Here is a 15044-nt window from a genome sequence, read left to right as displayed (position 1 = left end):
AGTGGCGGCCGCCCCGCGTGTCAGCGTCCCCTGCGCCTGCCTCCTCCCGGTGGGTCACAGTCCCCGGGCGCCCACACTCGCAGGCTGGCTTTCAGGCCAGACTCTCTGCCAACAGCCTTTTTCTTTTCTTTTTTTTTTTTTTCCTTCCTTTTTTTTTTTTTTTTAAATAATGCTCAGCAACGGAGGGGAAAGAGGATGTTTGTCAATGGAGCACATATCTGTGCCTTTCCCTTGGGGCCTGGTGGGCTGGTGCCGTGCCCAGGGCAGTGAACAGCTGAGGAAGAGGTGGGTGGGGATGAAGGAGCTGGGCAGGGGGCTCAGGGCTGGGGCTGAGGGGTGGCAGCATTCAGGCAGGGCGCCCTTACCTGCAGCACAGCAGCCAGCAGGCACTGGGGGGCGAAGGGATGGACCCAAGGCAGGAAGGACACCAAAATTACACGGGGCTCTGCTCAGGACCCCATCACACATCCCTGCCTCTGCCGCTAACCTCGCAGCCCCAAGGGCAGCTGGAGCTGGCCCAGGAGGAGCAGGGGTGGTGGGGATGGAGGGGCTCAGAGCTCCTGGGGACCAGCAGCAGCATGATGATCCACGGGGGCAGCGCAGCACCGAGCCCCTCCTGCACCCTGCAGAGCAGCGCTAAACCCTCGCTCTCATCCCCTCGGCACATCCCCAGGGTCTCGCAAACACCCCCCATGGTTGGGGTTCATAAGCAAGTGGTGCTCATAAACCGTGCTTTCATCTCAGAGGGGAGAGAACAACGCCGTGTGCTGCTGCAGGACTCCGGTAAGGGTCCCGCTGCTCCTGGAGCCGATCCTTCCCGACCTCTTTCCCTGCCAGACGTCCCCCAGCAGGGACTTGCCTCCCCGCTGAGGGTCTGCTGCGGGACGAGTCCTCTGCCCTAGTGGAGCTGGAAGAGCTGCTCAGAAAACAGGAAAACATTTGACCAGGAAAACGCAGTGAGACGTTCCCTTATTCTGCAATGTTTGTTGTTTTAGGCTCTCCCCACCAAGCGGCTCGAGGCGAGCAGCAGCCTGCCTGGTGCCCCCGAGCCCTGGGGCAGTCCCAGACCCCCCCCAGCCAGCCCAGCCCGGCCTCACCAACCACGGCAGAAGCAGGACAGCGTGGCGTCGCGGCCCAGATGCCAAGCTCGCTGCTAATGAGAGGCCAGGGGTGACAAGGAGGCTCGGCACAGCACCCTGACACCCCGTGCCGGCATCCCGCCCGCTCTCCGCCCTCCCCTCCGGCAGCGGAGCCGCTCCGCTTCCCCACGCGTGGATGGTAAACTGAGGCAGGGCAGGGTGTCTCCGCTCAGAGGTGAAAATAGCTACTGCCAGAGCTTTGGATGTGGCCGGGCTCTCCACACCGTGCCCCCACCCAAGGCAGGTTGGTCACCTCCATGGGCACATTGCGGGGAGCCACCGGGCAAGCAGGGCTGGGCTCCGTGTGGCTCCGCGAGAGCCTGGGGGTGCTTCAGTCCTCCTGAGTCAAGCAGCAGGAGCTCGGGCTGAGGGGATAGAGACTTCTCGGGGCTCTGGAGGAAAATATCCAGCAGGCAGTGGTGGAGGAACCGACTGGGCATCATCCCCCTGCGACCGCCTCACCCCTGCTCCAGAATTGCAGCACCCACCGGGTCAGGCAAAGCTGCCAGCAAACCCTTAACAACTGCCAGCTGCGAGCCCAGCACCATGTCCAAGAAATATCCCACGAAACAGCTTCTGGGAGGGAGAAAGCAAAGTGCCTCTGCCCGCTGGGATGGGTAAAAGCAGCCTGGGGACCAGCCCGGCTGGAGCCGTGCCAGCCCCAAATGTGCGCCTGGCTGGGGAGGGGGGTCTCGGGGATGGGGGTGCAGCAGGACATGGGGTGGGGACCCCCGTGAGGAAGCAGAGCTGCCCGCCTTTGGGGGCTGGAAGCGGAGAGCAGCAGGCGCTGCTGGCAGCCAGAGAGATGGCTCGTGTTGTGTTTGGCTCTGGGTGCTGCCAGGGAGAAGCCAAGGAGCTGCAGAGGGAACTGCTGCCAAAGCAGCAGCCGTGCAGCGGGGAGGGAGCACCCCTGGGTGCTGCACGGGGACACGGCACCGCCGCGGTGCAGGGTGAGCCGCGGACAGGCGGTGCTCCCCCATCACGTAAGGACCAGCTCAGCCCTCGCACAGCCCCATCCTGCACCCGTCTCCATGCTCTGGGAGCCTCCGAGGTGACCCTGCTACGGGGATGGGTGCGAAACAGAGCCCGCTGGGGTCCGGCACTTTGTGGGGTGGGCTGGTTGGGAGCTCGGTGCTGTGGCAGCGATGCTGGCAGGGGCACGAGCAGGAGGGAAAGCAGCCAGGAAACAAGACGGGACCTTGCCCTGCCTTCGCCGCGAGCTGCCAGGCAAGCCTCCTGCCTGCGGGCATGGAGGATGGGGAGGTCTTGTGTTTACTCCTCCAAAAAAAGAGACCTTTCTCCCCGAAAACAAACCCTTTTGTGTGCAAATGCAGCCGTCTGGCAGGTTTGTTCGTATGCAGGAAACTTTGAACCAAAGGGCCGGGGCTGGTTTCATTTTGAGGTGAGTTTTTCAGTTCGCGGTGGTATTTGGAAACTGAGCTGCTTTCCAAATTTGGAGCCTGTGTTTTTGCAAGCTGCCGAGCATGGCCGCAGTGTCCAAGGCTTCCTCCTGTCCCTCCCGTGCGGGCAGGCTGGTTTGGACGGAGCCACTGTCACCGTCCCTCTGCCTTTTCTCTGCAGAGCTTTGCCAAGCTTTGGGTGAGGGAGCTACCGACGGGGACGGGTGCCTGTAGGGGGAGGGCTCAGCCCCCGTGCTCCAGCTGAAACAGCCCTGGGGGGACAGGGAAGGGGCAGAGGCAGACGAGGCAAAGCCCCCCTCGTGCACCGCACAGCGGATGCAGGAACTCGCTGCTCCCACGTGGGGCTCAGCCAGGCTGATCCTGCCAGCAGCCCAAGAGCCCAGAAACATGAGCAACATGAGCAACGTGAGCTCCAGGCCTCGTTTTCAGCTGGGGCCATAGGAGAAGGGTGTCCTCACGCTCACCTTCTCCTGCTGCATCCATCGAGATGGGCGAGGGACCTGCTCCCTGGGACCTGCTCCCAGCTCCTGGTTTTCCTCTGCTCACCAGCCTGGGGACCCCACTGCCCTCCTGGATGTGCTCTCAGCATGCCCTGCACCTCCGGGGCAAACATACCGACCGCTCTCCCTCCACCTCCCCCTTCTAGGGGGGCTACGAGGCAGCAGGGGCTCTCCCCGCGGGCCGGTGCCCAGCCTGATGGCACTCAGGGCGGTGAAGACACGCTAACCACGGCCTGCAGATATCCTCAGGGCTGGAGTCTGGATGCCTGCACTGCTCCATCACGGCCTCGGGGCTCTGCCTGTCCCTCTGCAGTAATGGCATGAAGGGACACTTGCTTCCTCCAAAGGTCCCATGGCGCAGTGCGCCCAGCGCCCACGCTGGTGCGACAGCCTGCAGCACGCACGCTGCCCCGCCACCCCGGGGTGCGGACCCCTGAGTCATGGGGCCACCACCGGGGCCACCTCCATCCAGCTGATCCCTCCTCCGTGGCATCCTGCAGGCGCTGGCAGAGGCGCTGGGCGAGCCCAGGCGGGCCTTTCCCCGGACCAGCCCAGGCTTGAGCGTCAGGGCTGCGCACAAGCGGGAGTAAACAGCAAGCGTGAGCGCGCGGAGCCACCGCCGCGCGCGCCAGGCTCGCGGGGACGGGATGCGGACCGTGCCGGGGATGGCCACCAGCAGAGGTACCAGTCCCGCTCCGTTCCCCCTCTCCTTTGCCAGACGTGAATGCGTCGGGATGCGTGCGGTGGGGAAAGGAGCATGGATGCTCCTGTGCTTTGGCACGGCGCAGGCAAACCCTGACCCGCAGAGCTGGGGTGGGCTGCAGGGGATGGGGCAGGATCCATGCGTGTGTACCATCCTGGGGAACTCCTGTTCCATCCTGGGGAATTCCTGTCCTGCCCTGGGGATCTCATGCCTTGGTTTCGCCGCACGGCGAGGTGCGGGCGGGCACCAGGAGCTGCTCCCAGTGCTGCCAGCAGCGCCTTCCTGGTCCTGCGAGTGGGGGTCCTGGCAGCACCAGGCCCCTTCGTGCTCTGCGTCTGCCCTCAGATTTGCGTCCCAGGGTGGGAGCAGAGCCCTGTGGGGCTATTGGCGAAGGTTTGGGAGCTTTAGGGGGCTGACCAGATGCTGCCCTAGTGCTGCTTGCAGCAGGAGTGTGGCACGCAGTCTCCAGGCTGGTCTGAGCCTTCCCCGCGTGGTGTCTCTCACCCCAGCCAGAGGAAGGGGACTTCCGAGCCTGCTCAGCCCCAGGGGAGTCACCCACACCCCGGGAGGGCAGAGCAGGTCTACCCGGCTCCTCCAGCTTGCTGGGCGTGCTCTGAGTCACCCGCAGCCCTGCTCTTCCCAGCTCTGCAGGCGCCTGGGTGACGCCTGCGGGCATCCCAGGTGCTGCCGCGGGGTCTCATCGGTCACCGGCAGCAAGCGGGGGGAACGCGGAGCATCGCCTTGCTCGGAGGGTCGCTCCTCTCCTTGCCTTCCCACAGCCTGGCCAGCATCCGCGTGTGGCTCTGGGTACAGCTGTGCCCTGCACGTCCCTGCTGCCTGCCTGCTCTCCTCCCCTCTGCGGGATGGGAAGAGCTCCAGGGCTGGCAGTTGTGGGGCGGGAGACAAGCAGCAGCACTGGCAGGGCTCAGCGTGGAAATGATTAAACACCTGCGGGGGATAGGAGCAAGAGCATCCCAGTGCTCTGCAGCTCAGGGTCCAAGCCCTGCGGCGTGTGAACCTCGCAGAGGGAGGGGTCCCAGCGGCACCTGCACCCCCCAAGGGCTCCGTCCCTGGGAGCAGCTGGTTCCCCTCGTTCCTCCCTCGCATCCCCAGGCAGCGCTCGGTGTCTTGGAGGTGGCAGCCGGGGAGAAATCGTGGCCTGGGGCAGCCCGCAGTGCTGGTGGGCACAAGGGGAGGCAGGAACCAGGGAGACAGGGATCGGAGGGATGCTGCAGCCAGGCCGAGGCAGGACAGGAGCCCCAAAGCTGCTCCCAGCTTGATCGTGGTGGCACCAGTGTCCCATATAACTGGGCCATTACATGACACGTCGTCACAGGGTGCCGGAATGGCTGCTAGGCGTCCTGCCCAGGGTGTGATGGCAGAGCTCACAGGGAGCTCACAGAGGGTTCCTCCGTGCTGTGACAGCTTCGCTCGCGGCGTGATGCTGGGCAGTGATGTGCAGGGACCCTCCTTTGCCCATGCCCAGCCTCGGGGGTTTTCTCACCATGCACAGACCCTGTGGCACCAGTGCATCCTTACGCACGTGCTCTGCTGCACACCTCCACACTCATCCTCACTCCAGCTGCTGCTCCCACGTCTCCAGAGAGGCTGGGGGTGAGCTCCGCTCTGTTCTGAGTCTGGCACGGCACAGGGGGGCTGCCAGGAGCATCTTCAGACCAGGTCTTTGCCACTGCACTGCCGCTGCTGTCCCTCTGCACAAGCAAGCGAGGTTTCCAGTGCTGGGCGTCCCCCCCATCCCCCTGCTCCTTGCGGTAGCCCTTTGCTGCTTCACGGAAAATGTGATGACTCGGCAGCCCCTGAGTTTCCAGGCCTGCTTCCAGCTGCTGGGTGGAGAAACCTTCTGCAGTTGTTTTTGGGTCTGGAACAGTTGAAGGCTTCGCTGTCGGGGGGACCGGCCGGGGGCTCTGGCATCCCCAGCTGACAGCGGGCTCTCTCTGCGCCCTCGCCTGCGGTGGCACGATGGCACCGGGGTGGCCACGTGGAGGGCAGTGCTGGCATGTAATGAGTGGCTTTTTCCACCCAGCACGGGTGGCTGCTGAGCCCCACGGCGCCGGGGATGGGGCCTGGGTTTGGCTCCCGGCAGAGTTTCGGGCCAGTTTCCACCGCAGGCACAACCCAAAGCCCCCGAGCTCGGCCCTGACTCGCTGCGTCCCTGGGTTTAAGTCGATGGGGCTGGCGAGGACGTGTCCCCAAGGCCAGCGGGCTGCCAGCTCCGCTCACCCTGTGCGGGGCCACCAGCACCACGCAGAGGCTGGGGAAGCCACGGGGCAGCCGCTAGGTCTGGAGGCTCGTCCCCACGGCGTGGGCAGCAAGGCACAGTGCTGCAGGCATCCCTGCTCTGCTCCCCAGCCTGGAGGCCAGGACAGGCCCGTTGGTTCCCAAACAAGCCAATACCCAGAGAAACCACCTTGGGGGTGGAGTTGTGTCCCCCCCGCAGGGGGCTGTGGCAGCAGTTGTTGTTTTCCAACAAGCACCTGAGATGCCACCTCCCCCATCTCCCTTACAGCTCCGTCCCACCGAGCTGGGGGCAGCTGGGTGTCCCCGCTCGCTGTCCCCACTGCTGGACCCTCTTTCCTGTCAGAAACCGAGGTCTGGGCCCCAGCTCTGTGGCAGGCAAATGGTATCACTTGCGCCAAGGAGTTCCTCAGCCCGCAGCCCTCCGGTGTGCCCAGCCTCACCAGTGAGATGTGGGCACCTGGCTGGGCTCTGGCACCGTGCTGCTGCACGGGGCGCAGGTGCTGGTGGGCAGGGAAAGATTTTCAGCCCAGGGATGGATGCAGGGAGGACCAGCCCTCAAATCCGTGCCAAACTGCAAATGCTGACATATTCCCTCTGAACTCGCAGTCCCCAGCAACATCCAGCCCTGCAGCTCGCCCTCGTAGGGCGCAGGACAGAGAGGGCTGGGACACCAAACCTGGGGACCTAGGGAAGGCTCCCAGCCCCGCAGGGAGCACTGGGCAGGGCAGACTCAGCCTGGCTGGCATTTCCCAGGGCTCCACGTGAAGGGGTTCATCCTCCAGCTGGCCTGGAGCAACCCGGTGTGCTTTGAAGCTCAATGAGCTCCACCTCGAGTCTGTAGCCTGGGAAAATCTCCTGTCTGTGCCACAGCAGGGGACGCTGCCTCCTGTCACCTGTCCCAGACACCGGGGGATGCGAAATCTCTTCCCAGGGTTTCCCTGAGCCCTTTGTCCCCAGCCATGAGGTGGGGTCATCCCTCCTCAAGCCCCCATGGCAGGGCAGGTGGGGAGCTCCACCAAAAGCTTCTTTGCAAATGCACCAGGGGCCCGGCCAGCCGTAACCTCCAGGCTCCCGCCCGGGGCCCCCTGGTAATCCTGGCAAACCCTCACTGCAGCGGGGAGCTCCAGCCTCCTCCCAGCTGGCTGCAGCCGCTGGAAAGGGGCCTTGGGAAACAGTCCCCAGCCCACTGGAGACAGCAGCAGCCAGCCCCGAACCCCCTCTGCCCCAGTCCAGCCAAGCGTCTTGGAGATGCCAGCTGCGGTACCCGTGAGCATCTGCCTTGTACTCAGCCGCTGCCAGGTTTCCTTCGCATAGCCCTGCCTGCAGGTTTTGGGATGGTCGCTGGGTGTTGCCATTGCTGCAGGGAGCAGGATTTGCCCAGTGGGGACCCCAGCCCTGGGGATGACTGCTGTGAGCAGGCATGGATAGCCCTGGAGGCACTGGGAGCTGCCCCTGGGGCTTCTCCTCCTCCCGAAGGGGGTCTGGGCCTCTGGCTGTGACCACGGAGCAGGACTCCTGGCGGTGCTGGCACTGGTCCCATTCAGCCGGGACCTGGGGAGCACAGAGGGAAAGGGACGTGCATGCTTTGTCCCCGTTCCCAGCTGTCCGCCTCAGCCTGGGGGCTTTCAGCAGGTTTGGGGATGGACCCGGGGCTGGAGATGGGTCCTAGTCCAGGGAATTGCCACCTACTTTGTTCTCAGCTACTTGCAGGGGCTTTCCCACATCTTTGCCCAAGCTTTGGGGGTTGATCTGGCTCTCGCAGGTTCCACCTGACAAAACTCCGAGTCTCTAGGGGTGGGAATTCTCTGTCCTGGGGCCAGCTGGGGGACGTGTCCCCATGGGACCCCATCCTGAGGGCCCAGTGGCTGACAGCGACCGGCACGGCTTGAATAGCCCCCACTGGTGGCCACGCTGCCTACCGGGACAGACTCCCACGGCCACACAGACTGTGCCGGCCTCCGGGATGGATGCATCCCTGAACCTCTTCCAGCGCTGTCCCAGATCTCCAGCGCTGATGTGAAGCCAATGGCATCTCCGCTCTGAATCAGGGCCTGGCACCCAGCCACGCACCGCACAGCCCAGCACCACACAAAGCCCCGTGCACGGCTGGGGCACAGCGTGCTGCCCGTAACAGCGCTGCAAAGCATGGCTCCGACAGCCCACGAGCAGACAGGGCACAGCTCAGAGCCAGACAGTCCCTCAGGAGGGCAAAGCACGGACCAGGCATCTTCACATCCCTCTCACCGTGTGTGCACCCCCCAGATTCCACCCGCCTGCTCCTGCTCAGGGCATCGCACGGAGGCACACATCGCCCAGCTCACCCAGCACAGCCAAAGCTCCCCTGCCCCATCAGCTCCCCGCACAGAAATCCATGCGTAAACAGCTACAGGATGCACAAACGTGCTTTGCACAGAGATGTCCAGCACCCGGACCCACGCGTGTGCCAAAGTCCCCTCCAGCATCCAAGCCCAGCTGCCAGAGGCTGCGGGTGCCCTCCATCCCTCCGTCCCTCCCCTTGCTGGGGGCTGGTTTGGGCACTCCCTTCCAGCGCAGAGCCGCCATCTGCCCTGTCCTGTCTCCTCCCCTCTCCTCCCCTCTCTGCACCAACTCCCACAACTCTGCACAACTCCTTCTGATGGCCAGGCACTGCTCCAGGCGTGCAGAGACCCAGGCACGGCGAGAGCCCCTGCTCCGAGCCCCCCGGCCAGCCGCTCCCTGGCCGCAGCACACACGCGCTCACACGAGGACGACAGCAGAGCCACCGCAGAGGGACACAGATCCGCAGGAACAATAGCAAATGCTCACAGCGAGAGGCACACACACACACCCTGTGCTTCTCCCAGCCCGGAGGCTCTGCTCCTGCCCAGGGACGGCTGGCAGCGCTGATGTGCGACGTGCCGGCACGCATCGCCTGTCCCCACTGATGCCATCCTGTCCCCTGAGCCTGGGGGGCATGTGGGGATGCAGCCCCTCGCTGCCACGGGAGAAGGGGCTGAGTGGGGACAGCCACTGCTGAGAAGCCCCCCAACCCACCCAGCTTGACATCCCTTTAATTTGCAGCCACCCTGGTCCCGATGAGACCACCGCTTCTGCCACTGCTCGTCCTGTGGGTGCCATGGCTCCTGGGAACCCTGGCAGAGGTAAGCCCTTGTTTCTTGAACCCCCCCCCCCCCCGTTTGTCCATGCAGGCTCCTGGCTCCAGGCTTGCTGGCAGCAAGGGGCTTGCATAGTCCTACCCCGCTGAGGAATGACGGCATGTTTCTGGGCTGCCTCTTCCAGCCGTGCAGCTGCACCAAATTAGCGACGTTTGCAATTACGAGCTGGCTCTTTCCTCCGCTCCCCCCCCCCCCTCGCCGTGCCCTCTCCCTGTGCCTGGGACCAGAGCGCGCTCCTGCTGCCATGGCTGCGTGGCTGCTGGCCCCAGGAGCTGGGGCTGCCTGCTCAAACCGGGGGTCCCCGGCCCCTTCGCCCCCCTCCGCGCACACCCAAAGCACCGCAGGCAGGGGGGGAGGACAGAAATGAGTCAGCCAGCAGAGCCAAGGGGGAAATAGCTAAAGAAAGATGATTGCTCCTCCGCGGCTTGTTGCGGGACAGGGAGTGGGCAGAGATATTTCCTTTAATGTGGAGGGAACTAGCCTCAACCTAAAGCAGGGCACACCCTGCTTGCTAGCAGCCTGTGGGGAGACGGGTGTCCTGCCAGCGTGCTCAGCACCCGCCGTGGTCAGAAGGGTGCTGGGTGCTCTGGTCCTCGCGGGCCAAGCCCTCGCCTTGCAGCCTGCAGGGGATGGCAGCTGGGCTGAGGTCTGGGGTCCCTCCGACCCCCCCATCATCACAGGGAGGGATGTGGGGGCAGTGAGATGGCCAGGGCCTGCCCAGAGCTCACTCGCTACCCAGACCTGCCCCTTGTACTCTGGCTGTTTTGGTGCGGTGTCCTCACCCTGTTTGCGTGGCACTGTGTAGGTCTGCAGACCCAGGACCCATGCAAAAAGCCAGGGCAGCTCACAAGCTATGTCCCCTGAGTCTGTCTCCCTGCCTTGGCTGGGGGGGGAATGGTGTGATAAGTGTGCTCTCCTGGGAAGTGGGGGGGTCACAAAATTCTGTGGGGTCATCGCCCCAAATGCTGTGGCTGGGTGGGACCCGAGCCTGGCCAGCCTGAGCCCTGCCCCGACACCACGCACTTCTACTCGTGCAGGGTCTCAGCTCTGGCCACCCCACCTTGGCCGTGTCTCACCGGTCTCCTTCTGTCCCCCAGGGGGAGGGATGCAATCGGACAGCGCGGGCTGGGGCGGAGGGACAGGATGCACCCAGCGACAGAGGTAAGCCGAAGCAAAGGGGTCCCCAGGCTGTGGAGGGTGGTCTTGGTGCCCAGGAGCAGGGAGATGGGCAGACGCCTTGGAGTTTGGAGTAGCTTTGTAAATTCGCTGCTTTAGACTTATTGTGGGCTGCAGATCATGACCAGGGAAGGGGAGGGAGCCAGCCCCATCCCCTTCCAGCAACCAGCCTCATGGCAGCCACAGTTCTTGCAGCAGAGATGAGCTTCAGGGGGGCAGCGAGAGAGATGGACGAGGCTCCGAGCTCCCTCCTCCCCACAGAGCATCAGCAGCAGGGGCACAGCCGTGGGTGCCCTGCACGGAGCCCCTGCAGCCGCCCAGGCAGGATGGTGCTCCCTGCTGTGTGCTCACAGGCAGCATAGTGCCTGCACAGCAAAAACTCTCCCAGGTGATCTTCAGGCACTGGTTGGGGCATGGGACGGACCGGGACGTGGCCCTCGGTGGTGTGGTTCTCGTCTACGGGGTGCGGGGTGTGAGTGGTGTTGTGATCACAGCCTCGGGGCTGGAGGATGTGCCCAGCGTGTGTTAGGCGTGGGGTGTTTGCACTGCAGAGGTGAAAAAGACGACTGCCGAGATGAAGGCAGGCAATTCAGGCTGTCAGAAACCTGAGCCAAGCAGACAAACATGGGTGGAGAACTCATACCTTCATGAGATGACAGGGATCCCGCAGTGAAAAGCCGGCCCTGCGCGACCCCTGTGCAGGGTGCGATCCCTGTGGCTGTCCCTGGGAGGAACCAGCCCTGCCCTCAGCTCCCCAGCCGCATCCCGCTGGCCCTTCCCAGCAGCCTGCTCCCAGGTCTGTGCTAAAACTGCTCAGGGCATGTGCTCGAGGGCCTTTCCCAAGGAGCTGGCCCTGGCTACGTGCTGCCCTTGTGGCCGTCTGGTTTTCCCATGTGCACCCATCCGCTGCGTGAAGCTCTCCTCGGTGTGGTGGCAGGCACCAAATGCATTTCCTGCATTTCATTGCATGAAGTGGAAATTGCTTGCAGTTCTGAGAGCTTCACACCTCCCTAGCTTTGTAGGAAGGGCACACGCTGCACCTGAGCAGTCCCAAAGGCGCTCTTGCCCCTGGGGCTCACCCTACACCGCTCTTTGCTGAGTAAAGGCAGCCCCAAGCAGCTCTCTGTGACAATAGCTGCGCTTGTTTAGAGCTTTTGTGCCCTGCCAGATCACAAGTAAGCCTGTTACAACATGTTGCACATCATAAATTTTAAGTGCTAATTCTCACACAAATGCCTTATTAGCACTCAAGCTGCTCTGATGCTTCCCAAAGGCTGAAAGCCATAGAGAGCTCGTCACTTGAAGCAAAGCTGGGGACAGGGAGTGCGTGGCAATCTGCTAGCAGAGGCACGGAGAGGCAGAGACGGAGCGTGGCGGGGTCCTGCTGCCAGCTTGGCCCCGACAGACAGGTTCTGTCCAGCTCCTGTTTGTGCAGGTGGCTCCTGAGCAGCTCTGAGGGCGGGGATCCGATGGCAGTTTTGGCCACCGACCCAACAATTAGCCAAAGCCCCGTGTGCCACTTCCTTGTCCCCAGACGCACTCATCTGGACGCCACAGCACCGGTCCTGCCGCCGCGGCGTGCTGAGTGTGCTGCTGCGGCAGGACCGAGGTGGGGACACACCTGGGCAGGGCACCGAGCAAATCCACGTCCCCTCCCCGTACACAGCACCCTGCTCTGCCCAAACCCATGTCCCCTCCCCACCCACAGCATCCTGCTCTGCCCCTGACATCTCGGTGCTGAGCAGGACAAAGAATAGAAGGGGCCGCTGAACGGCTAGCACTGCCAGCTTTCAGTGCCCAGCACTGGTGACTCCCACTGGGCACTGGTCCATGCGGGATTGGTTTGTCCCCAGCTTTGGGTCTGGTTCACCTGGGTGCTGCGGAGACCTGGGCTGGTTTCTTGGCTCCCCCAGCCCAGGTTCAGTTCAGCTCCACCTCAGCTGAGGTCTCAGGGCAGGAGCCTGCCCCTCTGCTCTATCCAGCCTGCTCACACTGGCCATGTTTTTGCTTCTGCAAGCTGGGCCCAAAGCACTTCAACATCAACCAAGAAAATCCTGTAAGGTGAGGAGCAGTGCATTATGCCTACTCAGGGCAACTTTTCTGCTACAAATGTGGGGCTGTCTGATCAAAACAAGTGATGGCATGAAGCCTTTGGAGTCCTTTTGCAATGGAAGAGATGCTCAGGACCTCTTTCACGTGGTGCACGGGGTTTTCCATACCTTCTTGCTTCTGCAGGGATGTTCCTGAACCTCAGTGTGAGCGACCGCGGCCGGTCGGACTCCCTCCTTCTCTCCTGGGATGAGCCGGAGGGGGGTGCCGAGGGATATTTGCTTGCCCTCTCCTCCCTGGGTTCGGGCACACTGCTACAGAATGGATCTGCGGGACCCAACACCACCAGTTTCTGGTTCCACGGGCTGACCCCTGGCACATACTATGAGATCGAGGTGACAGCCACACTTGCCTGCATGGACACCGCCAGGGAGACGGTCACAGTGCAGACAAGTAAGGGGTTTGCTTGGGACTGCAGACTCAAAGGGTCTGCGTGCTCCCGCCGGTGATCGCCCCGCTGTTTTGGAGGGTGTGAAGCACAGGGCTGTCCTGTGAATCCATGGGGAGGTCGGGCACATCCTCACAGCTGCAAGGATTAGGATTCTTCCCTGATCCCCAGGGCCCAGGGGGTCGCTCCCGAATCCATGTGGAGGGTTGGTCCTACCCCCGCACTTTGAGGTTCAGGCCATGTCTCCTGGGATAACACAGCTAGTGATGGAGCGAGCTGTGATGAGGACTCTGCAGAGAGCTGAGGGCTTGCAAGAAGTCATGCCTGGAGGTTTAGGAAGAGCGATGAGGAAGCAGCATCTGCTCCAAGATTTGGGGACATCTCTGCCAGTCATTGTCAGTCAGTGAGCCTTGTCCTAGGCCCTCCCTGGCTCACACCAAGGAGCTTGGGGAGGATGGGGATAATGGCAGCATCTCTGGAAGGTCATTGAGTAAATCAAGTGCAGGTGAAGGGAGAAAAACTGTGAAAGGACAGCAGGGCTGAAGGGAAGGGCTCGGCCAGGAGAAGGGATGGTTTCAGACAGCTCTGTTTGGTTTCAGACAGCATCTGTCTGATGGTTTCAGACAGCTCTGAGGGTAGGTCTGTCCCACCAGCTCCTGAGCAAGCTGGCAGTGAGACAACCAGCCAAATCCATCCGTGCCACGTCTGATGCAGGTCCCTCACCTGTCCGCAACCTGAGCCTGAGCAGCAGTGGGAGCTGGGCCGCGCTGCACGCCTCCTGGGAGCACGCCAGCGGGCAGCGGGACGGCTACCACCTTGCCCTCTACCACGGCGACTCCCAGACGCTCGTGAGAAATGTGTCTGTCCTGCCAAACGCCTCCACCTTCCTGTTCGACGGGTTGCTGGCCGGCAGCGAGTACGCCCTGAAGGTCAGCACGCTGGCTGGACCCAGCCAGGCCAGCACCAGTATCCACCAGTGGACAGGTAGGGAGGGACTGGTTTGGCAGGAGGGGTGTAGCACGTGTGCTGGTTGGGCTGGCCGAGAGGGGGAATTGGATTCCAGGCTCAGGATGGGCGTCTTGTGTAGGGTGGGGAACAGCCGGGAGCTTTTTGCATCGCTGCTGTGTGCTGAGGGAGGCAGAAAGGGCCACCAGAGCCACCAGTGTGGCAGGACCTTACATATCCGTCCTGCCTCACAGGACCCCACAGCTTGGGTTTCTCTGCTCTGTGGCACCACGGGAGAAGGGCAGCCTTAGGAAAAGGCTTTGGCTGGTGGGAGCTGCAGGGACGTTGCATTATCTGGGCTGCTGCAGGCTCAAAATGTCCGGAGGGAGCTCAGGAGCCCCACAGCCCACCTGGGAGGGGACACGGGAGAGACAACCCTCAGCAGACCCCTGCCAGACCCGGAGGGCAGTTGTGGTTGTAGAAGACCTTGGTGGGGGGGTGAGAAGGGTCGTGGGAGCCCCCAGCCCTCCTGTGCACTGCCGAATCTCACTGCTTTCCCCCCAGCACCCTCCATCCCCACCCAGCTGAGGCTCAGCCCTGGCTCCAGCACCAGCCTCTTGGCCTCCTGGGCAGACGCTGGGGGTGCCGCCTGGCTGCACCTCGTGCTCCGCAACCTCCTCACGCAGACGGTGACCAAGACCCTGTCGGCCAAGAGAGGTCTCACCAGCTACACCTTCCAGCACCTCCACCCCGGCACCCAGTACTGGCTGGGGCTGAGCGCTGTGGCCGGGCCCTACACCGTGGAGGGGCCCAACGCCACGGCCTGGACATGTGAGTAATGGCGGCCTTGCCTCCTTGCCTCCGGTCCAGCTGCTGAATGTGGAGGTCTCCTGCCACAGCACTTTGTGCAGAGGGCAGTTCTTCTGCTTGGATCCGGTCTAAAGCCACCCCAGGACCCAGCTCTGGGGCCCTGTGATGGCAGATAATGGGACGGGGGGCCCATGGGGCTGAGAATGTTTGGCTACACATGAAGCTGGAACAAGCCTTAGGAAGCCCCAGGGAAACACAAACACCCAGTGCAGGGGAACCACGGGCAGAAAGAGGCCTGCAGTCAGGCTGTGACAGAGGCCAGGGACCGCACTGGGATCACAGTGTCCCTGAGGAGACCATGGAAGGGCCAGAGCCTCGGGAGATCCCACTGGTGGGCAGTGCAACTGGGGCCAGGCTCCTGTGTACTGTGGGGCTGTCC

The 15044-nt window shown here is 63.1% G+C and overlaps 1 protein-coding gene across 1 annotated transcript in view; it reads left to right on the top strand.

Moving 5' to 3' along the window:
- Positions 1-2575: 2575 nt before the first annotated feature.
- Positions 2576-15044, top strand: part of LOC308183256 (receptor-type tyrosine-protein phosphatase V-like) — a 40648-nt gene continuing 28179 nt past the window's right edge. The window contains 7 exon segments of the mRNA XM_080569058.1: positions 2576-3660; positions 3662-3741; positions 9083-9162; positions 10275-10338; positions 12589-12855; positions 13565-13834; positions 14360-14626. Of these exon segments, the coding sequence (XP_080425184.1) occupies positions 3413-3660; positions 3662-3741; positions 9083-9162; positions 10275-10338; positions 12589-12855; positions 13565-13834; positions 14360-14626 (1276 nt within the window). The 5' untranslated portion in view covers positions 2576-3412.

The sequence above is a fragment of the Anser brachyrhynchus genome (assembly GCF_964034855.1).
Source record: "Anser brachyrhynchus genome assembly, chromosome: 27".
NCBI classification, from domain to species: Eukaryota; Metazoa; Chordata; class Aves; order Anseriformes; family Anatidae; genus Anser; species Anser brachyrhynchus.
This window is presented reverse-complemented; position numbering and strand designations above follow the sequence as displayed.